Source organism: Poecilia reticulata, linkage group LG19 (genome assembly GCF_000633615.1).
Source record: "Poecilia reticulata strain Guanapo linkage group LG19, Guppy_female_1.0+MT, whole genome shotgun sequence".
In the NCBI taxonomy this organism is placed as follows: Eukaryota; Metazoa; Chordata; class Actinopteri; order Cyprinodontiformes; family Poeciliidae; genus Poecilia; species Poecilia reticulata.
In genome coordinates, this window is record NC_024349.1 from 21,347,848 (window position 1) to 21,365,314 (window position 17,467).

The 17,467-nt window shown below is 40.5% G+C and overlaps 1 protein-coding gene across 2 annotated transcripts in view; it reads right to left on the reverse strand.

Annotated features, from left to right (window-relative positions):
• Positions 1 to 13,710, reverse strand: part of LOC103481922 (myosin-16) — a 47,595-nt gene extending 33,885 nt beyond the window's left edge. Inside the window, exon 1 of one of the 2 annotated variants that reach the window (XM_008437747.2) lies at positions 13,551 to 13,710. In XM_008437747.2, coding sequence (XP_008435969.1) covers positions 13,551 to 13,634 — 84 coding nt within the window. In that variant the 5' untranslated portion in view covers positions 13,635 to 13,710. Of the gene's footprint in view, positions 1 to 5,026; positions 5,268 to 13,550 lie in introns of those variants that run through there. The other variant, XM_008437746.2, reaches the window with a different exon arrangement.
• Positions 13,711 to 17,467: the final 3,757 nt, after the last annotated feature.

Below are 17,467 nucleotides of genomic sequence, written 5' to 3' on the forward strand. Positions count from 1 at the left end.
CTTCATTCGACGACATGGCAGAGCTTTGTGAAAGTGCCTAAACCCCATTGTAACGCAAACAATTAAGGCTGACTTTATTTAAAGCTTTAAATACACAATGACAATGAAGATATAAAACCGTAGCATGTACAAATACTTAAGATTGTACCTTTAACACATTTTTTATGTTTTTTTTTAAATAGGGTTTTATACACGGGTAACAGTGATGGTAAGGACAGATTAAGCTAGGTTTCTAGTTGGTGCGTTAAACGGTGGCATCACCCCTGCACCTGCCCACACACCTCTTAATTTTTTGTAACTTTTACAATTTTTTAACACAAAAACATAGTGGGCCACTGGTCAATTACCCTATCATCGGCCTTGGTGTGTTTTCTGAGAGAAATTATGGAATGCGAGCCATTTGGATCTCACAGACAACAACTACAACCCTAATCGTACCATTTTGAACTTAGCTAAAAAAAAACCGTCCACTCAGACATGCACGATTTTCTCTAGAGCCACTCATAAGAACAGGCTGCTCATTCTTCCAAAATGATTGGAAACTATTATGCTAAAATAATGACTGAAATTATGTTGAACTGTCGTCTTTGCATATTGACACTTTGCTTAATTTCCCGTAAATCTGCGATGTTAGCTTCACCAACCGTAAGCTAATTATCAAGAACTTGTGATTTTTAGGTTTTATGAGCTATATCAAACCTTTCAGTAAATTTTAATGTATGTCTACATCAGCTGAAATATAACTCTGGAGTCATGGAAATGTTATCTGATTCGCGAGATATGCTAATTTGAGAAAAGGGAGTTGGCGTTTGGCTCAAAAGATTTTTAGCTCGCCGTGTTAGCTTTAATCCTTTTTGTAGCTGGACCAGCTACCAGAGCCTTCTGGCAGAAGACCACAGCAGAGTTCTGGGGAAAGCCTCAGACATACAGGTGTTTGAAAGGAGAAATCTCTAGTTTACGTCACCAGGAGTTAGTCGTATGTTTAGCATACCTGCGAAAAAGCAAATCAAAGGAATGTCAAGTCTGTTGGCGCGGTGCCAACCTAAGAGGGCACACGAACATCAAGGTTGATTAAAAGGGAGGAATTTCTCCTGTCCCAGATGAAAAACGTCTGAGGTGTCCCTGTAGCCTCGGCGGGTGAAGACTAATGAAGAACAGGATAGATTTCCAATGGAAAACTGGAAGGCTTCCTTACACACCACAGCGGCACTAAATAGCTCTGACATGGGGTCACATTTCTCACTGCAGTCAGTCAGATCGGAGGGCTGCGTGATATGAATTATGCTGGCTGATCTGTCTCCTCCGCAGATTAATGTCATTATTTACGGCTGGCTAATCTAAGCAGAGAGGAAAAACATGCTGGGAGCCAGCGCACACCTGGCTAGTTGCAATAGAAAAAGCTACATTTCTGGGGAAAAAACCCCCAAAACAAAATTATTTCTGTCCATTACAGATTAACCAACCGTGACTTAATGAACAAATTGACTTTACAGACATTGTCTAGGATTTGTTTATATATATATATATGTATATATATTAAAGACACAGAAGAGGACCGACCCGGTTGTCAAACCCAGACAGAAGTAAAATCCTAAATCTGAGGCCCAGCTCCTTGATTCAGCCGATGGTGTGTTAAATCGACGTCTGCTAAGCAATTCATCTGGAGGAGTAAAGATGAAATCCCGCGGGCCGGGAGCCTTTTCCACAAACACTGGCAGCAGCAGCACGGCTGATCCATACTTTCACACTAAATCTTCTGCATCCCAACGAAATCCGCTCTGTCACACTCAGACGGACCACTATGCCATTAGAGCAGACGCGCTCTGGAGACACACTCGTTATTTTCCTAATAAATAACTTTTTAATAGGTTTTCAGTTTCTAAATCTTCAATGATATTGCGGTTGGTAGGGAAAAAAAGTAATAAAGATTTTTAATTTGTCTGGATGCTTTTTTCTTTGAATAGTTCAGCCCAATTTATCAACAAAAAAGCAAAAACAAAAAAAAAGCAAGTTATGCTGATCATCAAAAGTATTTGCAACCCTTAATTTTATTTATTTATCTGACATTTTGTCAAATTACAAGCACAAACTCCTGGATATTTTATGTGACAGAGCGTTCATTTGGAGTTTGCATCAAAAATGCAAGAGGAAAGAAATTACATGGCATCTGAACCTAATTTGAGGTAAATATTTCTAGTGATTGTGTCTAAATTTGGGGAATTTTTTTTTTATTTATACTGTAAGGGTTTATAAAGAGATCAAGATAAATAAAAATACTATAATAATAATAATAATAGTAATAACAATAAAAATAATAATTTCTGAAAAAGTCTATTGGGAATATTAAACATTTATTTAATTCACTGCATTGAGCCAATATGTCAAACCATTAGCATTCATTTTTAACAGATTTTATTGTTCTTGGTGTGGACCAGTTAATGTGTGGATCCTCAGTTTTACTTTTATTTTGGAAAGAATTTGAGATTTATTTTCAAGCGTTGACAAAAAAAGATTTCCAATTGGTCATTGGTTTAGATAAAAATACTTTGACAGCAATCTACAGTTTTAGAAATTGAGACTTTTATTATGAAAATTATCTTTGGGCTTCATTTTGGAAGAGCAAATAATCTACCTAATGAAGTATTTTTATTTTGAACAGAATGATTGATTTTCCATGCTTGGTTCAGACCCGTTAGAAACACATTCTGTCGGATACGGTGGATCTCCAGTAATCGTGGAGATTAGGGACCACTGCTTCCAGAAAATAATTAAAATCTGCAAATACTCAAGACCCCCTCTAAAAAAAACCCTTAACTGTCAATTTTAATAGATGAAACACTAAATATACCTTAATACACACAGTAGAAATTACCACAAAAACTAACATCTACGGTCTTCCTTATCTCTTCCTTATTCACTTTTTAAGGAAAGTGAATTGCGCAAATACCAGCCAATATTGTAGGAAGTAGCGTTGCGCTACTTATTTCAACTTTCTAAGCTGCATTTCATTTTGAATATTTCAGGTGCTAAGCTTCCCACAAATACACTGAAGTTATTTGTGGGAATATTCAATGGTTCGCTGTAGTCAGTTTTATTCATTGTTGGTTCAGTAGTTGACTATGAAACAATTATTACCTGTGAATAAATAATCAAAATGCTCTAGAAACCAGAAGAAAAGCTTTACTTTGGTGGTTGAGTCAATTCTAACTTTGGAAACCGAAATCCGTCCCATTTCTCGTTTGTAGAGCACCGACTGCTCAAAGGTCGTATGATTAAAGAAAACTTAGCATGTGAACCAACCTTTAGGTCCACAAACTCTTTTTTTTTCTAAAGTATGAAAGTTGAATACCTTTTCTAGATTTTACAACCTACAGTGGGACTACTGGAAAACCACAGAAGCTGGAAAGGTAGTGACCACAAACCTTTAAAATGTTATTTGCGTCAGGAGAGGGAGGGAATGTGAGTTTGGTTGCAGCTCCTTTCCACCGTTTTCCTTGGCAAAACAACACATTGCCTACCGACCTGTTCACTGGGGTACAAATGACTATGAATGTGAGTCAAAGTGTAAAGGCAGCTGAGTAGTCATGATTGACTGGGTCTTTGTAAACGAAACCACAGTCAATATTTGCTGCCAAACGAACTTGAATCCAGAAGGTGCTATGTCAAGGCCAATCCACTGACGTACTGGTGCAGCCATGCTGGCATCACCCCCGAGCTGATCCCCTCAGAGTTGGTTGCATGAAGTTGTCCAAAACATCTTTATGTGCCGAGACACTTGGAGTTCCTTTCAATTGAACTAATGGGGAAAGTCCACGTACCGAAAACCGGCGGCACACTATAAACACCTCTGCACCAGCCTTTACACTTGACACAGAAACATAGTGAGACCAGTGTCACTCTAATGGAAACTGTCAATCCCAGACTGGTTCATTGGGAGGAACACACAATCCTCCGGAGTCCAGAGGCGATGTGGTTTACACTTCGACATCCAACACTTTGCATACTAGTTTATCTAAGACTTGGATGCGGCAGGTTTATCGTGGAAACCTTTACAGTGAAGTTCTCCAATTGTTCCCAATAGCTTAAAATGTGTCATAATACCACCACTTACTGGTCCGGATTTATCCCGAACCGGTAAGTGAGGGAATTTCACCAGCTAACTTGCTACATTACACCGCTGGTTTTGTACAACGCTGTCAACGAAGTGTTTGGAACACCTGAATTCAATTATTTTAAATCGTTCACTCTGTATTAGATCTGCTTTAATTACATTTCCAATCCTTGAAATGTTTCTAGAGATGGAATCATCTCGTGTTCATCCACAGCTGCTGTTCAGCAACGTTTGATGGATTCAGTGTTGATCCTGTGCTGGCTTGAAAGAAAACAGATGCTTCGCACTACTACTACTGCTGCTGCACTGCATTTACTTCCTACCTTCTTTTCAAAGAGAACCTCCATTAACTTCATGGAGACCATCACTAAATACAAATATAAAGGTACGGACACAGTTTGTAATTGATCCTTGTATTTTAGGGTGATTAAGTTACATTTACAGCATTTATGGTCAGACAAGAACCTCAGGGTTTTTTTTTTTTTCTTCTACTGACATTGTGGTAAAGCATCTACCGCACAGTAAATAAAACATTCACAAACTAGCTAAGCTTAAGGCCAGGAAACAGCACGACGCTTTAATGCACTGCTGTTAGAAAATACTTTTTCTTCCTGCTCTCACAATTAGGTGATGGAAAATGGTGAACGCAAGTGGTAACAACCACAGCATGAAGAGATTCATAGCCACTGCCATGGCAGCAGCAGCAGCAGCATCATCATCCTCCCTCTCAGGGTATCATTACCTTCCTAATAGTTGCTCCAATGATCATGTCGAAAACTCTTTATCAAGGAGAAAACCTAGACGTAATCACAAATAATGAGTCCTAAAGTATCGTCAGTTTAATCCCCCCTTGGGAAATCGTTTTGAGATAATGAGAAGAAGAATTAAAACAGCAACGATGCAGCGGAGACTTACGACTTGGCATTTGGTGACCACCTCATTCTTTTCCTTGTTAAGTTGATTGTTCTCCTCCTCAAGTTCATGGATTCTGGACAGGAGCAACTCGCTCTGCTCCTTGGCTTGCTTGAGCTCTTCTCTCTCCCTCATCCCTTTGTCGTCTGAGTGAGCATGCAGGAGTGATAATTAAAACAAAAAAAGAAAACAAAGAAACTGACCGCAGCACCCAGAGACTCTCAGCGGATTCAGACACACCGGGCTCGACGGTCCAGCTTGGCCGATCGGCTCTTTGACTGAAACTCCCTGACTTTGGTTTACATCTGTCAGGAGTTAGAGGGTCCACCCCCCACCACCGTCTCTCTCTCTCTCTCTCTCTCTCTCTCTCTCTCTCTCTCTCTCTCTCTCTCTCTCTCTCTCTCCCTCATTCATCACTTGTGCTCACTTTGCCCTCTAAAATACATCCACATGCATGCATGAGCACAAACACACACAGACTTATGTGTGTGTGACCGCTTATTGTTGCCTCTTAATTGACTGGCCTCCTACCGGCTTTCCATTGCATTAACGCGATAAGAAAATAGTCAAGTTAATTGACTTTAATGACGAAAAGTCAATTAACAAGTTTGACTTTTTGAATGTTTCCCAGAACAGAGACTCAGAGGAGCTCCAGGTTTTAGTGCTGGAGTTCCTGGTATTGTTACATTTTATCACAAAATTGCCTGGGAAAAAAAAAAAAAGCTTTTTTTTTTTTTTAAACTTAATCAGTTGACACTTTGTTGACATGTGAGAAAATACAGAAGCCAAAATTGGACAAACGAAAGCTGTATTGTGATCTATCTTCACTGCCTGAGGTTCAATTTTATGCTAAACTAAACTACCTGAAAGTCACCGTAGATATTTTAAAGTTAAATATTTTTAATAACTATATCATATAAACTTTCACTGAACAATCAGCTGCTGGTCTTTGCTTGATTGGTTCAGGATCACATCGGACTAAGTGCAACCAGGTCGCCTAGCAACATTACTGTTTGTAAACACTGCTAAGGAGTGAAGAAAGTAGTCAATTTCAGAGTTGTTGGCATAATTAAGAGCAATTATGAATAAGTGTGCAGATGGTAGTGCCTATCTAGAAGGAGTTTGTATTTTAAACAAGGCTTCTTTAGGTCATTAAGGCTGCGAGAGCGTGAGAGAGAGAGCAAGACATTCAGCTGATAACAGGAAGTTTGCTGTGTTTTATCCTTTTTAGCTAAGGACTTTGTTTGCAAATCTTTGTGGCTAGAAAGCCATCAAACAAGACAACGTTTGTCTTTGATAAAATAAACTTGAATTAAATCTAACTGTCATCAGGATTGGCATTCTCGAGGCTATGCACAAAATAGCTAATGTTTTGGTAATGCTAATTGTGCAAATTCCCAATGAAAACATAAAGCTAGCTTAAATTGTCCTCCCTTATAATTCTCTTTGTTTTGCAATAAAGACGCTTTTACCACCACTGGTTTTTCACTCACACAGTGTGACGTCACTTCTGATCACAATATAAACTATTAGGCTGACAAACGCCGGACAACGACAAGCAAATGTGTCAAATAGTTTTCCGATCTTTTTATGTTATTGGTGTTAGGGGCAACAAACAAAAAATAATCTCAGTCTTCCTATTGAAGCTTTACAAAAATCTGGGATGGGAAACGTGCCGTAAATATCAATGGATACACTTGAAATTAAGGGAGCTGATATTAATTTGGCTCACTTAGGTTGCCAGTCCATCTGAGGGCAACACAGAAACACACAGGACAACCACACAGACACACTCGTACCTAATGGACATTTAGAGAGACCAATAAACCTAACAGTCTGTGGAGGAGAGCCAGAGTACCTGGAGAGAATCCATGACTGCACAGGGAAAACATGCAAACTCCAAGCAGAAAGACCCCAAGCTGAGATTGGAACCCAGGACCTTCTTGCTGTAAGGTGACTGATTCAGCCTGCAGTTAAATAGTGGTAAGAAATATGTTAGAACGTGTTTAAGAAGTCAGTTATTAAACAAATTCTAGCAAAAAATGTGTTTTTTATATAAATTCTACAAAATAAAATAAAAAAATTAATGGTCTGTTGAACTGCAGCATTTTTTCTGCTAAAATATCAGGGATCTTCCCTCAGAGATGGACATCTACTGTAGATACTTGTCTTCTTTCCAGATATAACGTCTTTGGTTAAAATGTATGTTCCAGTTCGTATAACCCAGTTCTTACTCTCTTTTAGCTCCTTTAAAACTCAATCTGTCTGTTCACAGCTGTATAACTCATCCTCCTGCAGCCAGCCTCGGCGCACATGCGAGCTCCAGAAGGCATTCTTTCACCCAGACCTGATCACCAACATGGTACAGGGGCAGAGGTGGGTCAAAGGTCGAGCTCAGCCAGATGATAACATGTGCTGCTGCTGGGTGTGCTGGGATTTGTGTCAGCGGAGAACAAATGTGGATTCTTTTTTCCTTATCAGCTTTATTCCAACACAAAACATCGATGCTGCTGGTTCATGGTGTTCCACTCTTTACATCTGATGGCAAGTTTTCCCTTAGGTTCTTCACCAGAAGAAGAGACCAAGAATAATAAGATCACAGCAAAGATTTGAAGGTAAATAATTGTTACAATTCCAGACTGAATATAGCGTAGGCACAGTTAGCTAAGAACGTTTGATTTAGGAACAGAAGTGATGAATGAAACATTCCTTTTAGAGTTAAACGTGATGTGACTGAACTGGAACAAATGGGTCAGTTTCATTTGAAATTCCATTAAGTAGCCTTTGTGAAAAACTCACAATTAAAACTCCATTTATGTTAAAAAGTGAGAATTTACAAGTTAAAATCATCTGGAACTTTCTCTGAACTTGGAGTTCTACAACTCTAACCTAAATATTCTGCCACATTTATAAAGCTAGAATTTCTGGCGCACTTTTGACAGTTTGTATTTCAATAAACCATTTGGTATTGTATTACTGGACCATTTTTGTTACTATGGTAACATTTGTTATTGACTTGTTTTGCTATGGTAGATGCATCTAAGATGTGCATGACATCGTTCCAATGATTTCAAACGTCCAAAGCAAATAGCATGAGTCATAAGGTTGCAAATGTACATAGTGCAGGAATTTGGGGGTTGTCAGTGCCTCCTAGTGGTAGTTGAAGGGTATAACAGTTTAACAGCAAATTTATACAAGCAGCACCAGAACGTAATTTATTTCATAAGGCAGCGTATTGTTAGCAGGCGTTCTGATTGTAGTAAAGAATGTAACTGAAAGTAACACAGCTAACTTCACCATGACTACCTGTCCATCTTGTTTGCAAAACATACAAGCTAAAGTTAGCATTGCAGCACGGACAGCCGCTACGGAAAGTTAGAAAATAAGCAATTTAAACTCTTAGACGGCTACACCTCAAACCGCTTTTGGTCTTGATGCAGTCAAGATGCAGTTTGATGCATAACTAACACACATTTAGCATCAATGTGGAAGCATGTTACTGCCATCTGGTGGTAAGAGTGTAAACAACATCTGAATGCACGTTTTTCACTTTAACTTGGATTTAAAATTAATTGATTATGCACCAGAATGGATTACAGAAACTTATGTCGCAATTAAATTTCAAGACCCCATTTAGTACTGAAACGCATTGTTTTGATCACTGTTGAATAAATATGAATTATGTTGGCGATTTGAAGTATGTCTGAATTTAAATCTAAATGTGTGCAAATTTTATGCGCTAAACGTAAATTACTTTTATTTTTTATATGTACAAATGTATATAAATTCAGACAGGAATGCACTATAATTCCAAAAAGCCATTGTGAAATTGAAACTATGTATTACTATTTTCCACGTGGCAACCATTTGGCCAAATATGTGTTATATGAGTGCGTATGGTAATCGTTTACATCTGCGATGCTGCTTTTACATTGTTCACTAACAATAGACAAAATTAAAGTTCACCAATCAATGTATGTATTCAGAGAAAGCAAAAACACACTATTAAAAAATGTGAAAGTACATCATCTTAGAATCCCGAGCCTTAAAATTGGTTTTCCGTTTGTAAATGTGTCTTCCTGTGTGCTTTGCTGTCATCTGTAAGCAGGTTATCCTTCCAGCTGATATTGATCAAGCCGGATTTAAAGTTCTCCATCTTTTTGGCATTACGGACAGAGCTCGACATACCCCACCAAAGCACCGCTCTTGCTTCATAGCAACATTTTTTTGACTTCTTCGTAGCAGCAGATAACCCAGATCCAAGCCCATTTTCACAAAAAGACTCTCAGCAAACCCTGTCCCTCGCAGACAGACTGCTATTTACATTTCGCGGTTTAAGTGCCAACAAGCGTCTACAAGTAGCTTTGGAGCGGCACTCAAAGCAAAGAATGGGTTCCGTCTAATTTTCAAAGGGACACATGAAGACGAGGCAGAGAGTAGGAAAACCTGTCGCTGCTTGAGTTTGGAGCGCTGGAAAAGAGCTGTCATTAGCTCTGCTTTCTGAGGCCTGACAGCCAATTTATCTCTCAAACAGCACGACTCAGTGAGCGAAGCAGACAGGGAGACACAGTATCGTCTTTCTCAAGTGTGCTTCAGTAATTGCCGTGTTGTCTAAATAAGATTAAGTCCGCAGGTGTCACAAGGATTAGCCACCTGACACACTTGAACTTCCTTTGCCTGTAGATGGTTTGAATGTACGACGGACTTAGTTGCCTGGGGGCGAGGAGGCTACGGGACTACACTCGACATCAATCTCACGACTGATGCCAAGGGAAAGGGAAAGGACACCACAAGAAGATAAATGTGACACATCAATGGCTTCACCTTTAGCCCATTCAGAGGGGCTCCGCGTTGTAAGCCATCTCGCGTTGTAAGCCATGACCATATTAAGTGTTCTTTGTCAAAGTCTAATCCATATTTGCTCAAGGAGCGGATGTCACCCATGAGAGAAGTTTTTCCTGTTTTGACTTGAAGCTCGGCTGAGTTTCAGCCTTTTTCAGTCCAGTACAACAGACGTAAAAAGTGTCAAATTGATGAACGGATGTGTAAAATCTGTTTGTCATAAACGTTTATTAATCATGATGTCTTAAAAATGTCTGCGCGGATGTTTGCAGCGTCCAACACAAACATAAAGTCATTGTAAGTCAACGCCCAAGACAAATCTCAAGTCTCCAAAGAATGAAATAAATATTGTAGTTGGCCTGAAGCGTTACATTGTTGTAGGATAAGAATTAAAAATATTATTTTTAGCTTTAATTCCTTATTGGGATTTGGAAACTCCTTTCCAACAACACTTTTTCAAGCATTTAGCACTACAGCATACACATTATGATGTTGTATGGTGTAATTTATACTCATAAAAAAAATCCCTCCAGCTTCTTCAACATTAAATGACAAAACCTGTTTATTCTCTTACATTTGAAGCTTCATCTAAAGCCTCAGCTCAAGAAAAATGGTATACAGTTGTTATTGTAACAGTCGTATAAAATCAAGTTAGAGGTTTTGAATTTGAAAATGCATTTTTAGCACCATTCACACCACCTTAAATACCTTGTAGTGAATCTGACAGTATCTTAGAAAACCCTCATGCTCTTCAGGGGTCATAAGAATCGCCCAAGAGTGAAAATATTGATGTATGTTTGGAGTTAGTTGGAATTTGCCGTCGTTATACGTTTCGCACGAAATACATGACGCAGGTGATAAAAAAGGAAGCTACAGCAACACTTCCATGTCGGCGGACGGTGAACACCAGAGTCTGCCCCGCCAGCTGCTCTCACTTGTCCTTTCTATCACTGCTCGGGTTTAAATGTTAACATGTGAGGCGGCAGACCCTGCAGCTCTCCCAGCCGGACTTAATTACACCTGGCTGCTGGTGCTGGTTGTCGCTTATAAGCCGCATATAGAGCACTCGCGTCACTCGCTGCATTGCTTTCTGTTGAAAGCGTTTGTTTTGGTAAAAGGCTCCAGCACGTAGACGGTTCCCGGATGAACGGAGCGCCGGTGGTTCTGAAAGCTGGACTCTGGCTGAACTCTGGATCCGGGGCACGGGGGGACGCACAGGCAGCCTTTGATCACCCCCGGCACCTCGCAGTTCACTTACCCTCACGGTCAACTGACTCCAGGTCAGGTACGTTATTATTAGCTTCTAAATCATATCTGTGACGGGACTGTTGCCAGTAATTATACCGAGCTGATAGCTATTGATATTAAAGAGCACAGAGAGTCTCTCTCTCTCTCTCTCTCTCTCTCTCTCTCTCTCTTTATTTGTTTTCAATTATTATTGGCCTGTTTAGGCTGAAATAACTGAGAAAGCTGACCTGCAGCTCAGGCAGATGAAAGATGGCATTTACTGCAGCTTCCATGAGAAAAAGAAATAAAGATCAACAGGATTCTGCTAAGAAGAAGTGGAATTAAAAAAACAAACACCTGAGTGTTGAAGGACATTTAAGCCTTTCTTCTTGAATCCAGCTGCAAGTGTGATACTAAGAAATTACATTGAAGGATAACATGGATGCAGGACTTGGCCAGATGCAAGGAAGAGTACTTCAGGCTTCAAATGATGGGGTGATTAAAATCTGTGGAAAACAAACTTTCCATTAAGAGGGCAGTATTATATAAAATAAAATCCTGTAATGTCCCGTCTAGTTGGACGTACCACCGCTTTTGAGATGCAGTTCCTCCTGGAACGTTAGTTTCCAAACTTCCAACTTTCTGCTTCACAGAGAAGCCCAACTCAGCTAGCTCCTGCAGACTAGCCAGCAGCAATTAGCAAACACCTGGTGGAACTGTGCACCTGCTGAGCTCATTATGTGAGCTACTTCTCAGTGAAACGCTGGTGAAAATTTTGTTAAAGGGTTAATAGGGGAGCCATGTTGTGATGACTTCCTGAAGGCGGAGATTCAGAAAGAGGGAGTTTTTAAAGAGGCAGAAGTCCGATTTCAAGGCATGAAATTACAAAGTCAATTTTCGTTTATGTCATATTTGACATATATAGCATTTTTATATCAACTGAGGTCAACATAGTTACTTGATTTTGATATGAATTGCCAATGTGTGCCTGGAAAACACACAGTACTGCCCCTTTAAGAAGACATTACCAACATGTGATCAGAATCATGACATTCGATGTAGAGTACAACACGAACGAAACAGCAGGATTTAGTCAGCCAAAAAGCTGATTTCAAAGTAACAGAGTGTTTTCACATGCTAGACAACTTTTAGCAGCTTTGTAAAATTGAAAATAAATGAAAAGGAGAAACGAGAACACTCTGAACACAGAGACACTCAGGATAAACCACCATGCACGCACACACACACACACACACGCACACACGCGCACACACACACACACACACACACACACACACACACACACACAAGGGCAATTTAGAGAGACCAATGAACCAAACAGTCATGTTTTTGGACGATGGAAGGAAACTGGAATACCCAGGAAGAACCAGTAGGTCGCTGAAGATGGAAAGTAGGAAGAGCAAGGATGGTGTGGTGAAGGGTAGAATCGAAAAGAGGAAGCTGTGGAAACAGATGCAGCTAAATGTCCTAAAATTGGCAACTTTTTCACAAAATCAAACTCATGGTCAGGTAATGTCACATGAGGATGATGAAACGGGTAAGGCAAGAGTCGTCCAATCAAGTCAATGGATTGTGCGGCATTGCAGCATACGACATAATGTTCCTTAATTTGAACATTTCTATCTCCATGTGAGGCATAAGAAACTAGGGCTGAAAATAAAAACTCTTAAGACCAAAAGTGGTTTGAGTGAAATTTGCAGCAACAGTACAAGCTTAACTTGGATAGGGGTTAGGAAAGCCATCATGGCTTACTGCCAGGATTAGTTGTCTTATGAGTTGCTTCTGCCTCATGAAAGTCAGAAAACATGTTGGGGTCATCAATTACGCGCAATACACGTGTCTGTCAGCAAAACGCACAAAAATGTTAGTATTGAAAAACCAACAGTCTGTTTCAAGGTCTGAGGGATTTCTCATCTAAACCTCAAATCTGGTTTGTAGTTAATCCAATATGCAAAGGAAGTGCCTTCAGGGTCCCTCATGCTTATCTGTTTGCATTCCTTAGCGGTTTGTGTAGCATGTGTGTGTGTGTGTGTGTGCGTGTGTGCGTGTGTGTGTGTGTGTGTGTGTGTGTGTGTGTGTGTGTGTGAAAAAGAGAAACAACAGAGAAAGAGAAGAGACATTAGAAATGGCTTAAAATGGATTTACAATGAGGATTTACTATAATCTAGAAAAATAAAACCCTTAAGAGTCATCCTGACACACTCTCTATCGCCCCCTGCTGATGAGAGAAACCCCGTCCTGAGAAGGCGTGGGGCATCCTGAGAGGAGGGGCCGCTCGTCAGGCAGGCTTTTAGAACTCAGTGAAAACAAACTCTGACAGAGGCGAAAATGAAACACTGAGCCGAAAAAAAAGAGATGATGAATAGATCGAGAAGATTACAGGAAGACAAAAGCCAAAAAGAGCACGCCGTCAGAGGACTAATAGCAGGTTCCTTACATGTGCCAGGGGTCTGCCGTGCAGGCCGACGGTGGGTCTGTACTGGTGGAAGTCGGTCTGGATCACACACACTCTCTTTTCCATCCTCACGGCTCGCAGCCTCCCATGCTGTCTTCACCCGAGCGCAGTCCGGGGAGGGAGTGAAGCACGTGTGTGCTCCCTGGAGACTGCTCCAAGTCAGTGGGAGTGTGTGGGTGTGTGCGTGTGTGTGTGTGTGTGAGGGGGGTGCGCCGTGCCTGCTACCTGACCCTTAGAGGGAGGGTGTGTGGAAGGAATGGAGAGATGGAGGGAGGGATGAAACCCCCCCCCCCCACACACACACACACACACACACACAACTCCCTCCGTACATACATACACACACACACACACGCAAACACACCCACACACACAGGCACATCTCTTCCCATCTCCCTGCCTGGAGCCAAACCACCTTGTGACAGCAGGGAAACACACGGAGACAGATTGTCAGCCTCCACCGCAACAATGTGTTTCTTCTTCTCCCCTGAGAAAACTGAAACATAAAGTTGGTGTCTTTGTTATCTTTTTCTGAGCAGCGCATTCCTCTACAGACACTGCTGGGCCGTCCCAGTGCTTTTCCCTGAGATTTACTGGGAAAAACAGAAAATATTACGCCTGATAGTTTGGTAGACTCGACTCGATCGGGGAGCAAATGTGCAACATTTGTTACCTTTTCAGCTGGTGTGGGTCACTTTCACACTGCACGGTGTGAAAAACCTGTTCCCCTCCTCGCCCGGGGGGGCGCTGCACCAAGAACCACTGCAGGAAGTGACAGGTAAACCTCTGAAGAAGACACGGAGCGCAACTTCCTTCTTCACGAAATGTAAACAAAAATTCAGATTTCAGCAGATGTAGGATTTTTCTGTTGTTTTTGGTGAAAGACTGCAAGCTATTTCTACCGCGAGACTAGAGTTGCACGTTTGTTGTGGTTAGGCCTGTCATGATTTTGCTGGACGATAAATTGTTCCAGAAGTTATTGCGTTAAACGATAATACCATTTTGAGACAGTTTTTAAATAATATAATAGTAATGGCAAAATAATAATGCAAGAACACATTCTAAAAGATCTGTAAACTTTAAATTTTAATGAACATTTAAAACTGGAACTGGAAGACATTTTAAACATCCAAAATAAATAAACATAATAACTAATAAAATGAATTATGATGTCTTTATGAACAAAATTGTCCTTCAAAAAATAGCTAGTTGAGACCAAAGCACCAAACTCAAGACTTTTATCATCCAGTTTTTGGTAGAAAGAGAGAAAAAAAAGAGAAATCACACCAATGGAAATTACTGAGTTTGTTTTAATTTATTGTGCAATCAATTGATTTATTGTTTATTGTGACAGGCCTCGCTGTGGTTGTATTCACCAAGAAAGTCCAGCGCTGTAGTCCACTTCCTGCTTTTGGAGCGGTCTCTGGTCTGCTTGGCTGAAATGTTCTTAGTTTTACTCCAGATTACATTTCATAGGACTCACATCTTCTGAAAAGCTCAACTTTTGTTTAGTCACTCCGCAGAATATATTCTCAAAAGGCTTCAATCATCGAGATGCTTTTCTGAAAACGAGAATGTCCTTTTGTATCCCTTTTGATGAAGCTGTGCTATTTTTCCTTGGACCTCTTCCACTAATGCCAACTTTTCCAAGTCTCTTTATTATTTTTGAATCCTGAACACTGCAGTGAGACAACAACGGGGGACTGGAGCCTGGGGTCTTTCTACATGGAGTTTGCATGTTCACTCTGGCTTCCTCCCATCATTTATTTGTAGATTAAATATTCGCTATGGAGTCCCAAAGCCCGTGGCTTTGTAACCATTTCCAAGCTTTGTTTTGTCTGCTCTGCAGTTCCTCCAGATCTGAGCACGACGTTGCCTTGTTTTTTTTGTTTTTTTAAATGAAGACGGTTTCTATTTAAGGGATTTCTCGAACTAACAAGTGTGAGGGGCGATCAGATCGTCTCGTTTGATGGACTTTTTAAACCTCTTTGAAGAGAGAAAGTCTGTGCGTTCAAAAAGTATGAAAAATCTGTTTGCAAATCTGTGTTTTCGTCGAACTCTCTGAGCAGCTGTTATTCACGGGGGATTAGCAGGTCTTACGAAGGTTACATTAAATAATGAGGGTATAATCCCTCCCATTGGGCCTCATTTCTCTGCTTGTCTCGCTTGACGTGCCAATACATCTGTCACTCATCTATTCGCTAAAGATCTGTGGCATCCCCTGGCTGCAGGGAGGATTGGAGAAAAAAAACCTTCACGGTGATGTGTTTGCCTTGGAAAAGATGGGGGGGGGGGGGGGGGGGACGACAGGAGGGGGTTATTGATCTTGTTTCGTCTTGAGGACGCTGAAGGTTTTAATGAGGCAGACAGTGGAAACTTTTTTACAGGCTTATTTTCTGACAGGATCAGATCGTAGAGGCTGATGCTGCCCAGAGCGCCAAGTTGTGCGCAAGTTAAGTTGTGCAGAGTTTCCTGCGCATCACTCAGTTTGAGTCAAATATCTTCATATTCTTCATATTGCACCGTTCCTGGGAAAGGTCGTAATTTGTCACCTAATTTTTTGATAGTTCCATTTGAACTTAGTGCAACATTTGGAGAGCTGGTTGGACTCTCTGGTATAGTACTTAATTGGTTTGAATTTTACCAAAACAAAAAAAAAAAAGAAGCTTCTTTTGGATCAATAGGCAAATATTTAAAATTTCAAATGCCGTAAAACAGCTGGGACCTTTGGAATATTATTATTTGGAAAAGGTACAATTCCTACAGGAATCTTAGGATAACACCAGTTTCCCAACAACTGATGACCTGAAGGAGGGGAAAAAAATCCACTCATCGTATCATTCTGAGATTTCTTCCTCACAGGTCGTTTTGTTTTTATGAGAGCATTCCGGATTTAACGGGAGTGGATACGTCTTTGTGGGCCGTATGTTTTGCGGTCCAGTCTTTCAGAGAATGAAAGAGCCCAGAGAGAACGACTATCAATTGAAATCAACATACTGTAAGTTTGGACCGTTAGTTGGACGTAATCTGAAACCAAATGGATGAAATTGAAAAGCAAACTGCTCCTGCTGAGGGATAGAGGAAAATAATCATTAAACTAATAATTCTGGCTCATAAAAGGATGTCAAAAAAATCTTTTTCCATGAGGCATCAAGATAATGAATGGCTTTTATTTGTTAATAGTAGTCATCCATCTTGTTTCTGCCAGTGTATAATTAACACTGTGATTTGTTGCGTATCAACCCACCGCTGTAAGAGGACTCTGCCGTCTGGCTGGATTCCTCGCCGACCGGGGATCAGCTCTACGGTTCTGGAATCTAAACAGGAGATAAAGAATCAAAAAAATGGGGCATTTCACTCAGGAAGCAGTTTTCCTGCTGTCTTGCTCCGGCTTGTCCGACGAAGGTTGTCTGCCTGAGCGTGACGCGTGTTTATGGAATTTGATTAATTAAAGGTTTGAGCTGGCAGCTCAATCCTGACAATTATAAGAACAGCTAAAAAAAAGAAGTGGGCTTTGCAGGGCTGGCCCGAGGCATAAGCAAACTAAGCCTGCTGCTTTGGGCCCCGGGGCCACTAAGGGAACTCCTAAATGGAAATGATGCTTTTTTCCTTAAGTAATAATTTCTATGTGATTATTTTAACAAAAACACACAATTTCATTATAAAATTGTGATTTTTTTTAAAAACAATGATCATGTAGAAATCATTTTTTATATGGGCAAAAGAAAAAAACTAATTGCTCTTGGGGGGCCCCTGGTGTTGGCCCTATAAACTTATTGCAACTTCAAGTCGCAATAAGTTTATAGCAGGTGTGCGAAGGATCAAATCGTCTGAGTGTTGAGTGCAACAATCCACATTATTAGCAGAAATAGAGGCCCCCCCAAAGCCAAATTTTGCTC